General features: G+C 38.2%; 1 protein-coding gene across 1 annotated transcript in view; it reads left to right on the top strand.

Moving 5' to 3' along the window:
* Positions 1-1,152, top strand: part of METTL10 (methyltransferase like 10) — a 41,352-nt gene extending 40,200 nt beyond the window's left edge. The window contains 3 exon segments of the mRNA XM_011986419.1: positions 226-288; positions 291-431; positions 1,100-1,152. Coding sequence (XP_011841809.1) covers positions 226-288; positions 291-431; positions 1,100-1,152 — 257 coding nt within the window.
* The last annotated feature ends 16,267 nt before the right edge of the window (positions 1,153-17,419 follow it).

Genomic DNA, 17,419 nt, shown 5'->3' with positions numbered 1-17,419 from the left:
CCTCCCAAAGTGCTGGGATTACAGGCGTGAGCCACCGCGCCTGCCGGAAAAGTTTTCTTGTGATAAGCTTTTAATAAGCATTATAATATTGAGTTATTATGATTTGGTGAAATTAGATAACATGAATTAGGATGTATAATGAAATAGTATGATAGACCAATTGATGCCATAATATAATTTTTATTTTTATTTTTGAAACAAGGTCTCTCTCTCTGTGTTGCCCAGATTGGAGTACAGTGGCAGGATTTTGGCTCACTGCCGCCTTGACTTCCTGGGCTCAAGAGATCCTTTCACTTCAGCCTCCTGAGTAGCTGGAACTACAGGCACACATCATCATGCCTGGATAATTTTTATATTTTTAGTAGAGACGGGGTTTTGCCATGCTGTCCAGGCTGGTCTCGAACTCCTGGGCTCAAGTGATTCTCCCACCTAGGCCTCCCAAAGTGCTGGGATTACACCATGCCAGGCCCTGGTTGGCATTTTAGTAAGTGACCTTCCAGCTTTGTTTTATTTTTTTTAAAAGCAAAATAATAAAACATTTTATTTCATAGTTTAGGAAAACACTACATTACCTTATTTGGATCTTTACAAAATCACAGTGAATTTGATGGGGTGGGGGAGCGCATTAGTATTAGTAGCCTCAGGCTGGGATTAGAGGCCTGAGCCACTCCACCCAGTCAATATACATCATTTAAAACACTTTTTTTTTGTTTACAAGAGTTATTTGAGTTCAAAGCATGGAAATTTAGAAAATACGGAACCCCACCCCTGCCTCAAGAAAAAAAAAATTCCAAAACTGATAGTTCCATCAATAAGGGAAAAGCTTGATTGGCGTTTTATTTTACTTTAATTTTAAAATTTATTTTGAGACAGAGTCTGGCTCTGTTGCCCAGGCTGGAATGCAGTGGCATAATCTTGGTTTACCACAGCTTCCATCACCCGGGCATCTCCCACTTCAGCCTCCCAAGTAGCTGGGACTACAGGCGCAGAGGCGCAGGCCACCACAATGGCTTATTTTTGTATTTTTTGTAGAGACGGGGTTTCGCCATGTTGCCCAGGCTGGTCTTGAATACCTGGCCTCAAGTGATCTGCCCACCTCGGCCTCCCAAAGTGCTGGGATTACACCATGCCAGGCCCTGGTTGGCATTTTAGTAAGTGACTTTCCAGCTTTATTTGTTCTATTTTTTAAAAGCAAAATAATAAAACATTTTATTTCATAGTTTAGGGAAACACTACATCATCTCATTTGGATCTTTACAAAATCACAGTGAATTTGGTGGGGTTGGGGAACGCATTGGTATTAGCCTCTTTGCATAGAAATCAGGATCATGGTAGAGGTAACTTGATAGCCTATCTCATTTAGTAAGTGGTGAAGCTGAGACTTGAACCTAGGATTTTTGATTCAAAGTTAATTTTTTTAAAACCATACTGTGATGCTTTGAAAGTTACTAGTTCTTTATCTTCCTAGGACCTTTATTAGTTAGTTTAGTTTGAGTCTTCATCTTTGTTATAAATTATTGTTTTTAATTCTGCTGAAATACGCATAACATACCACTTTATAACCATTTTTAAATGTACACTTCTGTGGTATTAAGTACATTTACATTTTTTGTGCAATTGTCATCACCATCCTTCTCCAGAACTTTTTCATCTTCTACAAATTCACTTACATTTCCAAGTTATTTTGCCTTTCTGTATTAAGTGCTTTTATGTGTGTGGTGTGAATTAATTAGATTGCTATATATAAAGCACTCAAAATAATGCCTGGCACATAGTAAGAACTCAACACAGGGCCAGGTGATGTGGCTCATACCTGTAATCCCAGCACTTTGGGAGGCTGAGGTGGGTGGATCACTTGAGGTCAGGAGTTCCAGACTAGCCTGGCCAACGTGGAGAAACCCCATCTCTACTAAAATACGAAAAATTAGCTGGGTGTGGTGGCGTGTAACTGTAATTCTAGCTATTTGGGAGGCTGAGGTGAGAATTGCTTGAACTCTGGAGGCAGAGGTTGCAATGAGCTGAGCTTGTGCCACTGCACTCCAGCGTGGGTGAGGGAGTGAGACTCCGTCTCAAAAAACAAACAAATAAACAAACAAAAAAATTCGACACATGCTAGCTGCTTCCTACAAACGAGGTGATAGAGGCTAACAGAGATACAGCTTTGCGGGGGTGACAAACAGGAAGTTCAGGAAATGGGAGGTGGATGGAAAGCCTGTTTTTTTGCAATTTGTTTTTGGTCTTGTCTTTTCCTTGTTAAATTCCAAGTGATTTTGGGTGAGCATACATATACTGTACATACATAGTAGAACTGAAAAACCATGAAGTGAAATTCAGCACAATTTAGAGTTTGGACTTACAGTTTTACAAAGGGTTGAAAGGTATAGTGTTAATGCATGCATATAAATAAATGTAACTATGAGACTCAATCCTTAATAAAAGTATTTAAATTTTGTCTGACAGGATTTGAACTTTTCGAAGAGCTGCCAACACCCAAGTTCAGCTTTGGAGGCAGATCTGGAAACAGTGTAGCAGCATTGGTTTTCCAAAAAATGTGAGACTTTTTCTTGGACAAATTCAGGTAGCTACACAGAATCTACACAGCAAAGTTAACCTGACACAGAAAATCCTTGTGCAAATAAATACTTAGTGAGTACACAGGATGCACATGTTGAATAGAATATACTGGATTGGTAAAAGAAAATAATAATAATGAGCATCTAAGTGGTTGGGTTTTAGAGATCAATCAATAATTTTTAATTTTCTTTTGTATTTGAAATGTAAATAGTTTTTGATTAAAAAGATTTCCTGTAACTGCTAAACAGTTAAAAACTTTAAAGTAGTAAATGAGTTTATAGAAAGCATGTATTCTTGATTTTTGCGCCTTGGTAAAGTTGAAAACTATTTATGAAGATTTGACCAAATTATTCCAGCATCAGAATAATAAGCAAAACAACTTTGTTAGTGTTTTGTTAGACTATTTATGAAATATAACAAGAAATACTATTTTGTGTTGGATGGTGGTTATTTTTAAACTTAATACCTGTGAAAAGGCCTCTTACCTTTATGTATGTAATTAAACAAAATCAGAGAAATACATCAGTTACTCAAAAGTTATCAAGCCTGCATTTTGCAGCTATGGTCTCCCACTGTAAGGGATAAACAGGTAGTAGAAGGAAAGAGAACTAAGGAGTATTATTTGCTAGTGCCATGTTGAGTTGTCTTATTAAGTAATTGAATCCTTTCAATATCTTCTTGAGGTATGTATTGCTTGTTCTTGTTTCTACTTATAAGGAAAATGAAACTGAGAGAAGTGAAGTCAGTTTTATGAGGTCCAGCAGTACAGGATGGAGCCAGGATTTTTATCTGGGTCTGTCTGACTTTAAAACACTTTCTCTTCTAGCACATTCTGCCTCACAAGTGCTAAGTCTCTGCCTTTATAGCATTTACAGTACAGCTGGAGACCTATGATGATTACATATAAAGTTTAGTTACAAAAGATGGGTAGTTATTTTGTTAGTGTTCATCTGTGCAGTATCAGAATAGCAGCCAGTCAACTCTGTCTCATATCATCCTTCATTAATTTTCCCCATCTCCGTACTCTAAAGACTTACCTCTATTAAGAATTTTGTCATTCTTCTGTGAAAGAGTAGTGTAAGTTATATAAGCCTTCAGCGATACATGCACAAAGATATTCTAGTTAGGAGTTAATTTAGCAAGAGAAACAGTTTAGTAATGTTTTTGAAAAGATAAGGCATATTCATACTTAATACCATTTTGTATTTATGGTAACATTTTAATATTGGAGCCATAATACACATTTTTGCATAATTTTTTGAAGATTTTCAGCTTTTGTGCCGGTTGGGTTACATAACTAACAGACTTTTTGTTTATTTGGCAAATGTTACTCCTGTATTGAGTAAATCTAACATTATGTCCCTTTTCTTTTTGGGGAGGGGTAGATGGGGGAGTGAGTTTTTCATTTAGATAAACATTGATCAACCATTAAGACAAGATAGTTGAAGACATATATGTGGACTTTTTTTTTTTTTTTTTTTTGAGACGGAGTCCAGCTCTGTCGCCCAGGCTGGAGTGCAGTGGCTGGATCTCAGCTCACTGCAAGCTCCGCCTCCTGGGTTTACGCCATTCTCCTGCCTCAGCCTCCTGAGTAGCTGGGACTACAGGCGCCTGCCACCTCGCCTGGCTAATTTTTTGTATTTTTTTTAGTAGAGACGGGGTTTCACCGTGTTAGCCAGGATGGTCTCGATTTCCTGACCTCGTGATCCGCCCGTCTCGGCCTCCCAAAGTGCTAGGATTACAGGCTTGAGCCACCGCGCCCGGCTATATGTGGACTTTCAACAAAAATAATATTTTTGAAAAGCTTTTATTTTCAACATGTAAAAACTGAGAAATTACGTCAAAATTATGCAATTTAAATTTTCTACAAAATTGTGTTGATTTTACAAGACAGGAGATTGTTTTTTTTTTTTTTTGAGACGGAGTGTCGCTCTGTCGCCCAGGCCGGAGTGCAGTGGCCGGATCTCAGCTCACTGCAAGCTCCGCCTCCCGGGTTCACGCCATTCTCCTGCCTCAGCCTCCCGAGTAGCTGGGACTACAGGCGCCCGCCACCTCGCCCGGCTAGTTTTTTTTTGTATTTTTTAGTAGAGATGGGGTTTCACTGTAAGACAGGAGATCTTAAACTGTAGATAGTTTTATAGTTTTTGAGATCTGGTCTTTGTTTTTTTTTCACATTAATATTCTTTGATTTCAAATATAACATAGATAAGTACTCTTTTAGAATTTTGAGTTAAGTATATGCTATTTTAATGCACTAATCCTACAAACTAGGCTTTCTGTGTGACTAGACTGAGATGTTGAGTCTGATTCACAAAAAGCTTGGAATGGTTCTTTGTTGAAAAGCTTTTCGAGTCACTATTTGGAGCATGTTTGTGCCATTTGCAAAGGTGAAGTTTTTTATTTATTTATTTTTTTAACCATAGAGCTTTTTGATAAGGTTAGGAAAAGGAAGTTGTCATCTCTTCTTATTACTCTAATCCTGCTGGAAGCTAGCTTCTTGGGGACTAAAACCAGAACAAATGGAAGGTCCAAAAATGCTAATAAGAAATTAGTATTTTCACATAATACCAAACTGTTAAAAACAAGGCCAGCAAATGTCCTCAGGTTCCTGAAACAAACCATAAGTACATTATTTAACTTAGTATTGTTAAATTGTATAAATATGTGGGTAACTGTGACAAATTATGCAGTTATAAAAAGGAGCAGTAAGTTACGTAGTGAATGCTATTTTCTGTGGATAAGAATTTGGAATTGTAATTTCATTTAATCGAAAGACGCTTATTTTGAAGAAACTTGTTTGAAATGCAAACGCAATTTCTCGGTGCAGCCTGCATGGAATTGCTGCTTTTCACTATGATGTTACTGCTGCATAACAGGCCACTTCTGTGTATAGGAAGTGCGTGTGCAAATCCAAAGGGAATTGAGGCCTGAATGGGTGGGTTACACCAATTAACAAATACAAAGTTTTCAGTACATTTTGTTTTAAGCCAGGTGCACAAGTTAGAGTTGCTTTTTGGGACTGGCATTTATGTATGTGAGAATCAAACCTGATATCACTCTTGGCAGCCTGACTAAAGCCATTTAAAAATAAGTACAAACTGTCCTTGAATGATTTTTTTCCCATTGTAGTAGCACTGAGTTTTCCTTTTTTCTTCATCTGTGGTATGCATGCAATCTTCTGGGTTTTCTTTTTTTGAAGAAATAAGGGAGCTAAGTATATACAAAAGACTTTTAGTCTTTTTATGAATCATGTGCTTCAGTGGACTTACTTATTTTAAACTTTCTATGATACTATAATACGGTACTGTATGTTGACCTCAATTCACATTTATCCAGAGTATAATAGAAACCTCAATTTTTAAGGAACCTACATTATTAATTAAATTTCATGTGGCCTTGAAATAATTTTCTTCAAATTGGTCTACAAAGAAATAGCGTTTTCCTGCCTGTGTTAATGACTTTCGTTTATGTTCTTTTAAGTAATTTTATTTTATGAATTGTGTGTGTGTGTATGTGTGTGTGTGTCTCTCTCTCTGTCTAGTGGCCTACAATGAAAATCTGTACAGATGTGAACAGTTCGTCTCCAGGGGAGAGTCCTGGGGTTTGAGTTCCTGTTTTGGGCTCTGTAAGCTAACGTGTATGTGCTCCTGGACAGCCCTCTGCTTTGATAGTATGAGACCAAGTGTCTTGTGTTCCACAGTAGTAACCTCTTTAGCTAATGGCGTGTGGGCGTGTGTGTGTGTGTGTGTGTGTGTGTGTGTGGGAGGGGGTGTTGATGGGCTCTGAAAGAAGTCTTGTCTCATACACTTCACTGAATGAAGGCTGCCCATGACCTAGAGCTTGATTGTGGGAGGTGAGGAGCATATATGGCTGAAAGACAATTGCATAGTGGGGGAAAAAATCAGGAAATCCTTATATTTCTCTTGGTTAGGCAGGAAACAGAGATGTCCATAGAAGAAGGGGGAGCTCATCAGCATGTTTTATTAACAGTTAATGGAAGAAAATTAATGCTAATTTATTCTTCATATACACCATGCAATTTGTTAGAAAGGTAAAAGAATAGTTTGAAATTCTTTGGTCAATTGATGGATTCCTATGTTCAGGGCATAGAAATGAAACTCAACATCAAGCAGACAAATACCCAAGCCCACAGGCTACATAAATGCTGAATAAAACCAGCTCTACAATGGAACTGTGAAAAGCGACGGGTAAGAAGCCTAATGAATGATTGAATATGACCTTAGCAAAATCCCTGGAGTGTTGTTGAAAGATCATTCATTTCCAGCTTAGATGTCAAGATGGGCTCTAGTAACCAGGAAAAAAAGAGAGCTTGAGTCAGTACTTACTGAGTTTTAAAAATCTTTTGCAACACAGTGTATTAGACTGAGCATTAAAAGGGCTTCTCTAGATGAATTTTGAGCTGTCACTATAGTTTAGGCCTAGGGAAATAAACTTAAAAAGATAGGAATAATTCCTAAGACATGAATGTATCAATATCCTATCTTGCTTTTCTGGAGTAGGACTTCAAAAACTGAGATGTATAGGCTGGCAGAATGTACTTTTGTCATGCTGATACCATTGTAAAAAAGACTTAAACTAGGAGATCAATTGAGCCCTAAAGTATTTGCAAATTACTTGCCTAGCTTGTTAGAAGAAGAAATAAAAAGCCAAAATCTACATTTTTGTTTTCAAAAGAAATGATTTCTTTGTTTCCTGAAGAGATGAGAAATGATAAATTCTTCCATGTTATATTTTTACGTACGTATTTTTATTACTGTACCGTATCAGCAAATGATAAGTATTTGAGTGATCTTTATTGTTCATAGTATCTGGAAGCATCTTAAGAAAAGCAAATCTAATACATCTGTTTTCCCAAATATGTAAAAATTTACACATGATCCAGCAATTAGCATATCGTGTATATTATCCGAGTAGCTTAGGAAAAAATATGAAAATACTCTGGTTGAATAAGGGGACTGTGAACTGTATTTCTCATTTTTCATTAATATATTACAGATCAGGCAGCTTATCATCAATGATGATAGCAGAATCGAAATGGTGTTGGGATGACTGTAGTTCCCCAGCTTTTAAGCCTGCCTTACTGCTGCTAAGAGGAGAGAACCGTTGGGAGGAAGAGGCTAAATGTAGAAGAGTGTGGGTGCTGTCAGTTCACATTTTCCTCCTAAGCCTTCTCTAATAGGAAAATGTCAGGCCTTTGTTCCCATCTAATTTTAGTACATCCTGGCTAAAAAAATGTTGGGATGAAAAAATGTTAGGATGATTTCCAACCATGGAACTTTGAGGGGTGGGGTAGGGGAAGGAAGAGTGGAGGAAAGAGCGGTTTATACTCCATATCCGTCTGCCTCTCTGCAACAGCAGCTAGCTCCTACTCTGTTGATTTTGGTAATGAAATAAATTTAGATGCATTGAAGCACTGATAATTAGGTTTTCCTTCTATGTTCTCAGTAAGAAGCCTAGTTGGTTTCTGAATGGGGACAGTCATAATATGGTATTTAATAAAACATACCTGGTGAAATTAAAGAGCTATAGGCAAGCTTTGGAAGAAAGACCTGAAATTGTGAGTGAAAACTACATGTGGTGCTATGTATAAATAGAACCTTTGAGATGCATTTGTGTTTCAGGGAAGCTGCTTTTATACTGTTATTTTGAATGAGAGTAATATTTTGATTTTTGAGAAGCGGTCATAAGCAAGGCATACAAGAATGAGCTGTTTATCCCCTTTGTAAACTCCGACAGGCCTAGAGGGAAAGCCCAGATTCAGTGAGAGAGCCAGTTGAATCAAGCAATTGATAATATAGTTTGTTCAAGAGATAGGACAGAATTCTTTGCTTTGTAGTTGGAAGTATCAATTGTTGTAGTTGTTATTTAATTTAAAAGTAATTAACTGGGCCGGGCATGGTGGCTCACGCCTGTCATCCCAGCACTTTGGGAGGCCGAGGCGGGCGGATCATGAGGTCAGGAGATCGAGACCATCCTGGCAAACACGGTGAAACCCCGTCTCTACTGAAAATACAAAAAAAAAAAAAAAAATAAGCTGGGTGTGGTGGCGGGCGCCTGTAGTCCCAGCTTCTCAGGAGGCTGAGGCAGGAGGATGGTGTGAACCCAGGAGGCGGCAGAGCTTGCAGTGAGCAGAGATCCAGCCTGGGCGACAGAGCAGACTCCGTCTCAAAAAAAAAAAAAAAAAAAAAAGTAATTAACTGGATTAAACTAAAAGAGCAATTCTGAATACTGGAGCTCACTAAGAAATAAGCTGCCTTCCCCCAGTATTCAGTTAGTGAGCCTAGGTTTCCTATTGGAATTTGTATGACGAAGACATTATGTAGCAGAAGTAAGATCATTTCATTATTTGCAATGAATTAAGGAGATTATTTTCTGAACTTGAAATTCAGTTGAATTTATTTTGGTTCCTTTCATTTTATAACAGCAGGTAATTTGTTAAAATCTATTAAGCAATAGAATAGATGTCAAACAAATGATTTTTAAAAATATTTAATTTTGGAGAAAAATGATTAGACCTAGCCAAGTCACTTTCCTTTTCTGGTCTTCAGTTTTTCTCTCCATAAAACAAGGGCATTTAGGTGGTATTTAACATTCTGTATCCTTGTTAGCTCACGTTGCCATAATAAAATACCGTAAACTTGGTGGCTTAAACAACAGAAATTTATTTCTAGAAAGGTAGTTCTGGACGCTGGAATTCCAAGATCATTGTGCTGGCAAGGTATATTTTATTTTAAGGCCTATTCTCTAGGCTTATAAGTGGCTGCCATCTATGTGTGTCTGCATGACTTCTTTATGTGCATTGGGGTTGGAGGAGAGGGAGTGCATAAGCTCTCTGGTGTCTCTTCTTATAAAGAGCACTAACTCCAGGCAGGCATGGTGGCTCACATCTGTAATCCCAGCACTTTGGGAGACTGAGAAGGGCAGATTACCTGAGGTCAGTAGCTTGAAACCAGCCTGGCCAACATGGTGAAACCCCGTCTCTACTAAAAATACAAAAATTAGTGGTGCACACCTGTAGTCCCAGCTACACCGGAGGCTGAGGCGGGAGAATTACTTAAACCTGGGAGGTGGAGGTTGCAGTGAGCCAAGATCACACCACTGCACTCCAGCCTGGGTGACAGAGCGAGACTCTATCTCAAAAAAAAAAAAAAAAACCAAAAACAAAATAAAGAGCACTAACCCCATCCTGAGCGCTTCACTCTCATGGCCTCCTCTAACCCTAATTATTTCATAAAGGCCCTATTTCCAAATACCATTGCGTTGGGGGTAGAGGGTCAGGGCTTCAACATATAGATTGTAGGGGGAAACCAACATTCAGTCCATAATACTCCTGAAATCAATTGAGGCTTAGAAAAAGCCCTATGAAATAGGCTTCTAGAATAGCTGTCCGTTGGTATGCATGAGGGATACTGGGACCACCTGCTTATAACCAAATCTATACATAGGTGAGTTTTCCATCCCAAGAATATTGTATTATCAATCTGAGTTTGGTTGAAAAAAGCCAAGTATAAGTGGACCACATAGTTCAAACTCATGTTGTTCAAGGGTCGACTGTATATGTGGGGAGATTAAATACTCCATTTGCTAACTGTCAGTTGTTAGGTAACTTGATGGTTCTTTTTAACCAAGGTATCTGTACTCATATACATATGTACGTAAAATATTCGAAGCAGTCAGATGAATATTCAGTCTAAAAAAATATTTGTCCATGTTTTCTTAAACTTTGTATTTGAGTATTGTCACTGATATCTTCTATTTGATAAGTTTGTATGCATTTGACCAGAGGTTTTTTTATTTTTTAATTTTTCTTTAAGATAGGGTCTCACTCTGTCACCCAGTCACCCAGTCACCCAGGCTGGAGTACAGTGGTGTGATCATGACTCACTGTAGCCTTGACCTCCCAGGGTTAAGTGATCCTCCTGCCTCAGCCTCCCTAGCAGCTGGGGCTACAGATGCATGCCACCATGTCGGGCTAATTTTCCTATTTTTTGTAGAGATGGGGTCTCACTATGTTGCCTAGGCTAGCCTTGAACTCCTGAGCTCAAGTGATCCTCCTGCCTCAGCCTCTCAAAGTGCTGAGATTACTAACGTGAGCCACCGCACCTGGCCTAGAGATATCCAGGAAACTTAGGAATTTGCATCTTATTGTTTAGTCCAGTTCCATTTTTATATATAGAAAGATTGAGATCGAGACTGAGCCTTAGAAAAATTGTGATAATTTGAGGAATCTCCCCAATATGTTTCTTTTTTGACACAAGGCACAAACTACACACAGATGATCTAATTTGCCACTCTAAGACGAGTATAGAATATGGGTATAGTATATGGGTCTGCCCTTCTTATATATAGTGTGCTGTATATACTATAGTATATGTAGTATATGAGTATAGTATATGGGTCTGCCCTTCTTATATATAGTATGCTGTATATACTACAGTATATATAGTATATTGAATATAGTATATGGGTCTGCCCTTATGCCCTGTGTCTCTCCAGGCTACTGTCAGTTTGTCTCTGTAACTGCTTACTTCCCCAGTGAAATTGAAGTATGTTAAAGGTGCTAGCAAAGTACCTTCTGTATAGTAGGCATTTAAGGTTGGTTCCTGTTCCATACATTTCTTTGAAACAGCTTGGAGAGAGAAGCAGTGCTTTAGACCCTGCATATTAGGAATGTGAATATTAAGTGAGAAATGTAAAGCAGCTTAGCAGGATTGCTGCCACACACCAAGGCCAAATCAGTGTTCTTTCCTCCAAGGACCCTTCTTCCCATGAAGCTGATATGTTTAATTGTTTGAGATTTTACCCCTCAGTGCCACAGTTTTAGTGTATTCAGTTCCATTGTAGGCATTTGTGTTCCAGGAGTGATTAAATGAGTGAAGAGAGGAGGAGTGCTAGATAAGTGAGAGGGAAAGTTTAGGTAGGCCTTTCAGAACTTCTTAGAAATAATACTGTATAGCTTCTTCTTCCTTAGTCTCTAGCGCTGGTGCTGAAGCACTTATTTATTTTTTTGATAGACCAAGTCTCACTGTATTGCTCAGCTGGAGTCAAACTCCTGGCCTCGAGCAGTCCTTCTGCCTCCACCTCTTAAGTAGCTGGGACTCCTCAGCAGTCCACTGTGCTGGACTTGAAGTACCTTTTTTTTTTTTTTTTTTCCAGTCATTTAAGAAATCAGGACCAGATATTATAATGCCAGATTTTCATGAAGTGTCCTTTGTGATGTGTCAGCAGAGACTAAGAATACCCCTTGGATTTAGATCGTTATCTGTTTTAAGTGGTAATTTTTTTTTTTTCTTTTTTTTTGAGACAGTCTCACTGTATCACCCAGGTTGGAGTGCAGTGGTGCAATCATGGCTCATTGTAACCTCAACCTCCTGGGCTCAAGTGATCCTCCAACCTCAGCCTCCATAGTAGGTTGGACTACAGGCATGTGCCACCATGCCCAGCTATTTTTTGTAATTTTTGTAGAGACAGGGTTTCGCCATGTTACCCAGGCTGGTCTTGAACTCCTGGCCTCAAGCAGTCCTCCCACCTTGGCCTCCCAAAGTTCTGGGATTATAGGTGTGAGCCACTGCATCCAGCCCCAGTAATAATTCACTAAGAAATGTAGGTATGATGGGGGAAAATGTTAATGTGGGTGCATTTGAATTGAAACCAAATGGACAAGGATATGATATACCTTCCTTCATTAGGTCTGAGTGCCAAAGCATTATTCCAAGTGACATCAGACAAAAGAACCAAGAGCAAGTCCCTGTAGGATCATGCATTAGGAAGCTGGTGGCATTGGATTTAATGAAAGTGTTGAATTGGATTTGGGTCTTGTATTGGCCATTTAGGAAGCAGTGGCCTGAGATTTTATAATTGATTGCTACTTTGCATCATCCAGATTTGATATCCTTAATCAGTGATTCAGGTTTATTTCCTTTGCTGTAAGCTAACAGTGCCATTCGCAGTGACATTTTCAAGTTTGATGTTGAGTAATACTTTAAATACTTTATCTGATTTGTCCTTAGTTTATACTAGAATTGACAGTGTAGTGTAGAAGGCATGGTGAATCAGTTGTTTATGCTACTCTAGGAAACATTTGGTTTCGCCAGGTTCGGTGGCTCACACCTATGTAATCATAGCACTTTGGGAGGCCGAGGCGGGCAGATTACCTGAGCTCAGGAGTTCAAGACCAGCCTCGGCAACACGGTGAAACCCCTTCTCTACTAAAATACAAAAAATTAGCCAGGTGTGGTGGTGTGCACCTGTAGTCCCAGCTACTCAGGAGACCAAGGCAGGAGAATTGCTCTTGAAGCCGGGAGGCGGAGGTTGCAGTGAGCCAAGATCGTGCCGCTGCACTCCAGCCTGGGCGACAGAGTGAGACTCCGTATCCAAAAAAAAAAGAAAACATTTGGTTTTTTGGGTTTGTTTATTTCTTTAGCCTTTTTATTGGTGGTTATATGACTATCTCAATGTCTAGATTGCTTAGTATGACTATAGACATGTGGCCAGAGCCATATTGCTTTCTCTAGTTCATCCTAGAGGACATTAGTCTTTTAACCATTCTGAGAGAGTTCTACAGAGTTGAGGTCAATATGATATGATGTACCTCTTTACAACAGAACAGAATCAAAGCTCCAGTTATTTGTGTTAGGTAGTTTAACAGTACAGTGGTTGACTAACCTGGTTTTGATCAAGGTGTTTTTTTTGGTTTTTGTCCCTTGTAAAAGTTAAGAGAAGCTGTAAACTAGTAATTGAAATAGTAAGCCAACTTCTCATTCATGTCAATTCTTTTATATTGTAGGTACAGTTCAACCTATAGCTGCAGGTTACGCACATACAAAATCAGCAAGGCTAGTCTCTCTTAGAACAGCCATGGGTATGAATTCAAACAAAAGATCTTTGCTTTTGGTTAATATAATAGATTGACAAACTGCTGAGGAGAGTTAAGAAATTCACAAGCTACTATGTAGGCTAAATGTTCTTTTCATACTGCTCCCAGGAATGTTCTACCCTTTAGAACTCTAGAGGCTGATTTCTTTTCTTGACATTTTAAATCCAAAGGATTCAGCCTTTAGATTGGGTTTTTAAGCTCTGTGAAATCACCAACTGTATCTAGTTTTAGTTTCCTTTCTACCTAATGAAAATGAAATTTACTCAGTTTCATTTTTAGGGGGAAAGTCAGGAGAGCGGTAGCTTTGAGCATATCACTAGGGAGGAATTAAAAATCGATTTTTCTTGAGACAATGACTTATGGCAGATAGTTGACAAGAGAAAAATTAAGTTTTGAGCTTATATCTCAAATACTGAATGTGAATTCTTCTAAAGAATGTTTAAGAAAAAAAGTTGAAATGGTTTCATGTAAAGATGTTAACATAAACATTTAGCCTGGTCTACAGTTGAAATATTTTCTAGGTTAAATGTAATTTATAATATAGCAATATGAAAATATTGTAATTTGTTTTTAGATATGTTTTTTGGTGGGGTAACTGAAGCAAACTAGGGAACTCACCATGTTATAATGAGAATAATTAGAGTCTACTTCATGTAAGATCATAAACAGATGCTTTTGAACCTTAGTATTAGAATAATAAAATAGGTTTAATAAGTTTTACATATGCCATTTACTTTGAATGTAGTGAAAAGCCTTTCTTACACTTTTTTAAAGCTTTTTATTTACCATACATAAACTTTTAAATGTTTGTTATTCATGCTTGTGTTTTCTTGTAGCACATAATACCAGTAGCTACTATTAATTTTGAAAAAAAAAAAAAAAAACGAAGTTGAAATAAGTTGTAACTGTTGCTTGGTTCTTTTTAGCTTACTTACCAGAACTCTTCCATCCAGTGAGTTGCAAGCGTGACATTTGCTGTGTTTTCAGCACCTGCCAACTTGGAAAGCAGGGTTTGTGCTCAGGACTTAGGCTCACAACCCATACTTTGTGGTGCACAATGCTGGCCCAGCTGGCATGCTTTCGTACCTCAATGGTGCTAGACAGTCAGTTACAAAGCTGTGTGGCTTCACATGCGCTGATCTCAATAGTCACTCCTCTCAAGCTGCTTTCAACTCTTACTTTGTATCAAAGGAGTGGGATTGGTATTATTAAACTCATTGCTGAGGTTATTTTTCAATGAAAATAAATTGTTTTATTTAGTTCTTGGATCAAAGAGTAATTTTGTCCTCAGGAACCAAATACCGCTTTAAAAAGGTGTGTGTATATATATCATGTGTGTATGTATGTATATACATACACGCATGATTCCAGCTAGAGCTATAATTCATTTCTTATTTTCATCAGTGGATAAAAAGAACAGACAGGAAAGAACAGAAGGATTAATGTATCATGTGATCCCTACATGCTAATGTAGGTAGGGTTATTAGTTGTAGCTGCACAAAGATGTGGGAAAATTTACAGAACTTTTTTTTCTGAGTAAGACATGAAAATTGCCCCCATGATAGGCTCAGATTTTTTATTTCCATCTATAATCAGAAACTTCTTATATTTTCCAAAGAAGTATATTTTGCTAACATATTTCTAGTCACCAATCTTTTTGAAAATACTTAAGGTGGACTTGGTGATGTCTGTCTTCTCATAATTTATTATAAGTAATTTTAAAAGGTTCTGCTTTAAAAAAGATCTTTTCAAATGTAGAAAGAACAGTGTGAAATGTGAATGACTGGCTTTTAATACAAGGGTTGTGACAAAGAGGCAGTGGCTTTTGGAAGCCAAATAAAGGGGTGAATACACGTGCATCTGCATACTGCTGTTGGGTCCAGTGTATAACTTTTGGCGTTTGCTTACTTCACTTGTTAGTCTGAAAAGGATAGTATGTTATTCTCTCAAACCAGTTGATAATTTTTTCGTGGTGAGCTCTTTTTACAACCATACATACAGATAGATTCGATGGGAAAAACTGAACATTTGCTGGTACTTGTTCCAGCCTCAAAGCTCAGCTCTTTGTTTGAATGTCACATTTATCTGGTTCTAAAGGCATAAAAATAAAACACCCACTAACTACCTAGGACACTCCTTAGTGCATATCAAAACCCAACCTTTACCCTCCTCTGCACAAATGTGCTTAGGTGAATACTTTTATTAGCTTGTTGATACAAGTTTTAGTAGGTTACACCCTTAATAAAACACACCCTTATTGTCTCCTGTTGCTTAAGAGCTTTAAACTTATAATAGGGGAGCTCTCTAATATAGAATGATACTCAGTTTCTATCTCCCAAGCAGTTTTGAGTGGAAATGTGTTTCATAGTTTACACACAAGTGTGCCTGTATTTGGTAGTCCTCCTTTGGGGGAACTAGGATTGCTGTGTTTTATCACTGGTTTTCATATATTTTGTTTGTTTGTTTTTCTTTTTTTTTTTCCCCCTTTTTTCTTTTCTTTTTTTTGAGATGGAGTCTTTTCCTGTCACCCAGGCTGGAGTGCAGTGGTGTGATCTTGGCTCACTGCAACCTCTGCCTCTCAGGTTCAAGCGATTCTCCTGCCTCAGCTTCCTGAGTAACTGGGATTACAGGTGCCTGCTACCATGTCTGGCTAATTTTTGTATTTTTAATAGAGACAGGGTTTCACCATGTTGGCCAGGCTAGTCTCAAACTCCTCACCTCAAGTGATCCGCCCACCTTGGCCTCCCAAAGTGCTGGGATTACAGGCGTGAGCCACTGTGCAGGGCCATCATATATTGGTCTTGAAGTAAAAGACTGCAAGTAATCCCTGCATTTTGTATTTCCCAGGGTGTTCTCTGGCTTAATCAGGTTAGCATTGGTTGATGATAACGGAAAAGTTACAAGTAATAGTTTTTAGATTATTTATGGATTTATTCCTAAACTGGCCTATGAATTTGCATTTAGGTGTCCGGTTGTGTTCAAAATCTGGTTTTGATTTGGTTTGACCATTTCGGATTGAACAAAGAGAGTTTAGCTCCATGTCCCTGCCCCATTGCAGCTTTTACATAGCTTTAAATCCAGAGTTCTACGTTTTTAGCTACTCTTCTGAATTGAGCAGAACTCTAATATAACAATTTTTTGGGTAGAATTTTTTCATAGTAAAGAACTACGGAGCTGAGCACTAAGAAGTGAGGGTGTTTTATAATATAGCTGTAGGATTATTACATCATGTGGGAAGAGCCTGTAGTATGGAAGGTTAAGTGTGACACAGGTCTTTATGTATCTTTTTAGTCTTTGGAGATACAAATCTAGAAAATCAGAAGTAACTATTTATTGGTTAATAGCATAACTTCTTAAGCAAGTATATTAGTTCTAGACAGCCTCAAGAAAGCCTCAGAACCAGAAAAACAGTCTGCTTTTGGTTGGAAAGGAGGTGTTACAGCAGAGGAACTGGCCATGACCACCATCCTTGGAATGTGAAATGCAAATCATCCTGAAAGCAACAAGAATAATGGTTGTAATAATTGTTTCCACGCTTGGGACCCTGCATCTTGTTTTTTAAGTTGACCTGATGAACTAGTAATTGTAGGAATAAACTGAATGTTTGCCAGCAGGAGTCACTCTAGGCTTCCTAATAAAAAGTAAATTAAACTCTCGTCCTTAAAGCCCTCAAACGCTGAGGTGATTGTGTGATATCAGATAGCTTTAGGGAAACACTGACTCTTTTGGTTAAGCATAGCAGCATTCTTAAAATTATTCCTTGGGCCTTCTTTTGTTCACCATCGGTTCTTGGATCTTGTTCCTTTCGAGATTGGTCCTTAATGCATTTTTAAAAAGCAACGTATATGGGTAAGGGTATCAGTATCTTAGTATTCTGTATTCTGTATGTTTGTTCATTTTGGCTTTCTTAGGATGAATTGACTCTATCCCACATCATGTAACTTGAAA

The sequence above is a fragment of the Mandrillus leucophaeus genome, unplaced genomic scaffold (genome assembly GCF_000951045.1).
Source record: "Mandrillus leucophaeus isolate KB7577 unplaced genomic scaffold, Mleu.le_1.0 Scaffold299, whole genome shotgun sequence".
In the NCBI taxonomy this organism is placed as follows: Eukaryota; Metazoa; Chordata; class Mammalia; order Primates; family Cercopithecidae; genus Mandrillus; species Mandrillus leucophaeus.
Note: the sequence above shows the minus strand (reverse complement) of the source record. Positions and strands in the feature narration are given on the sequence as shown.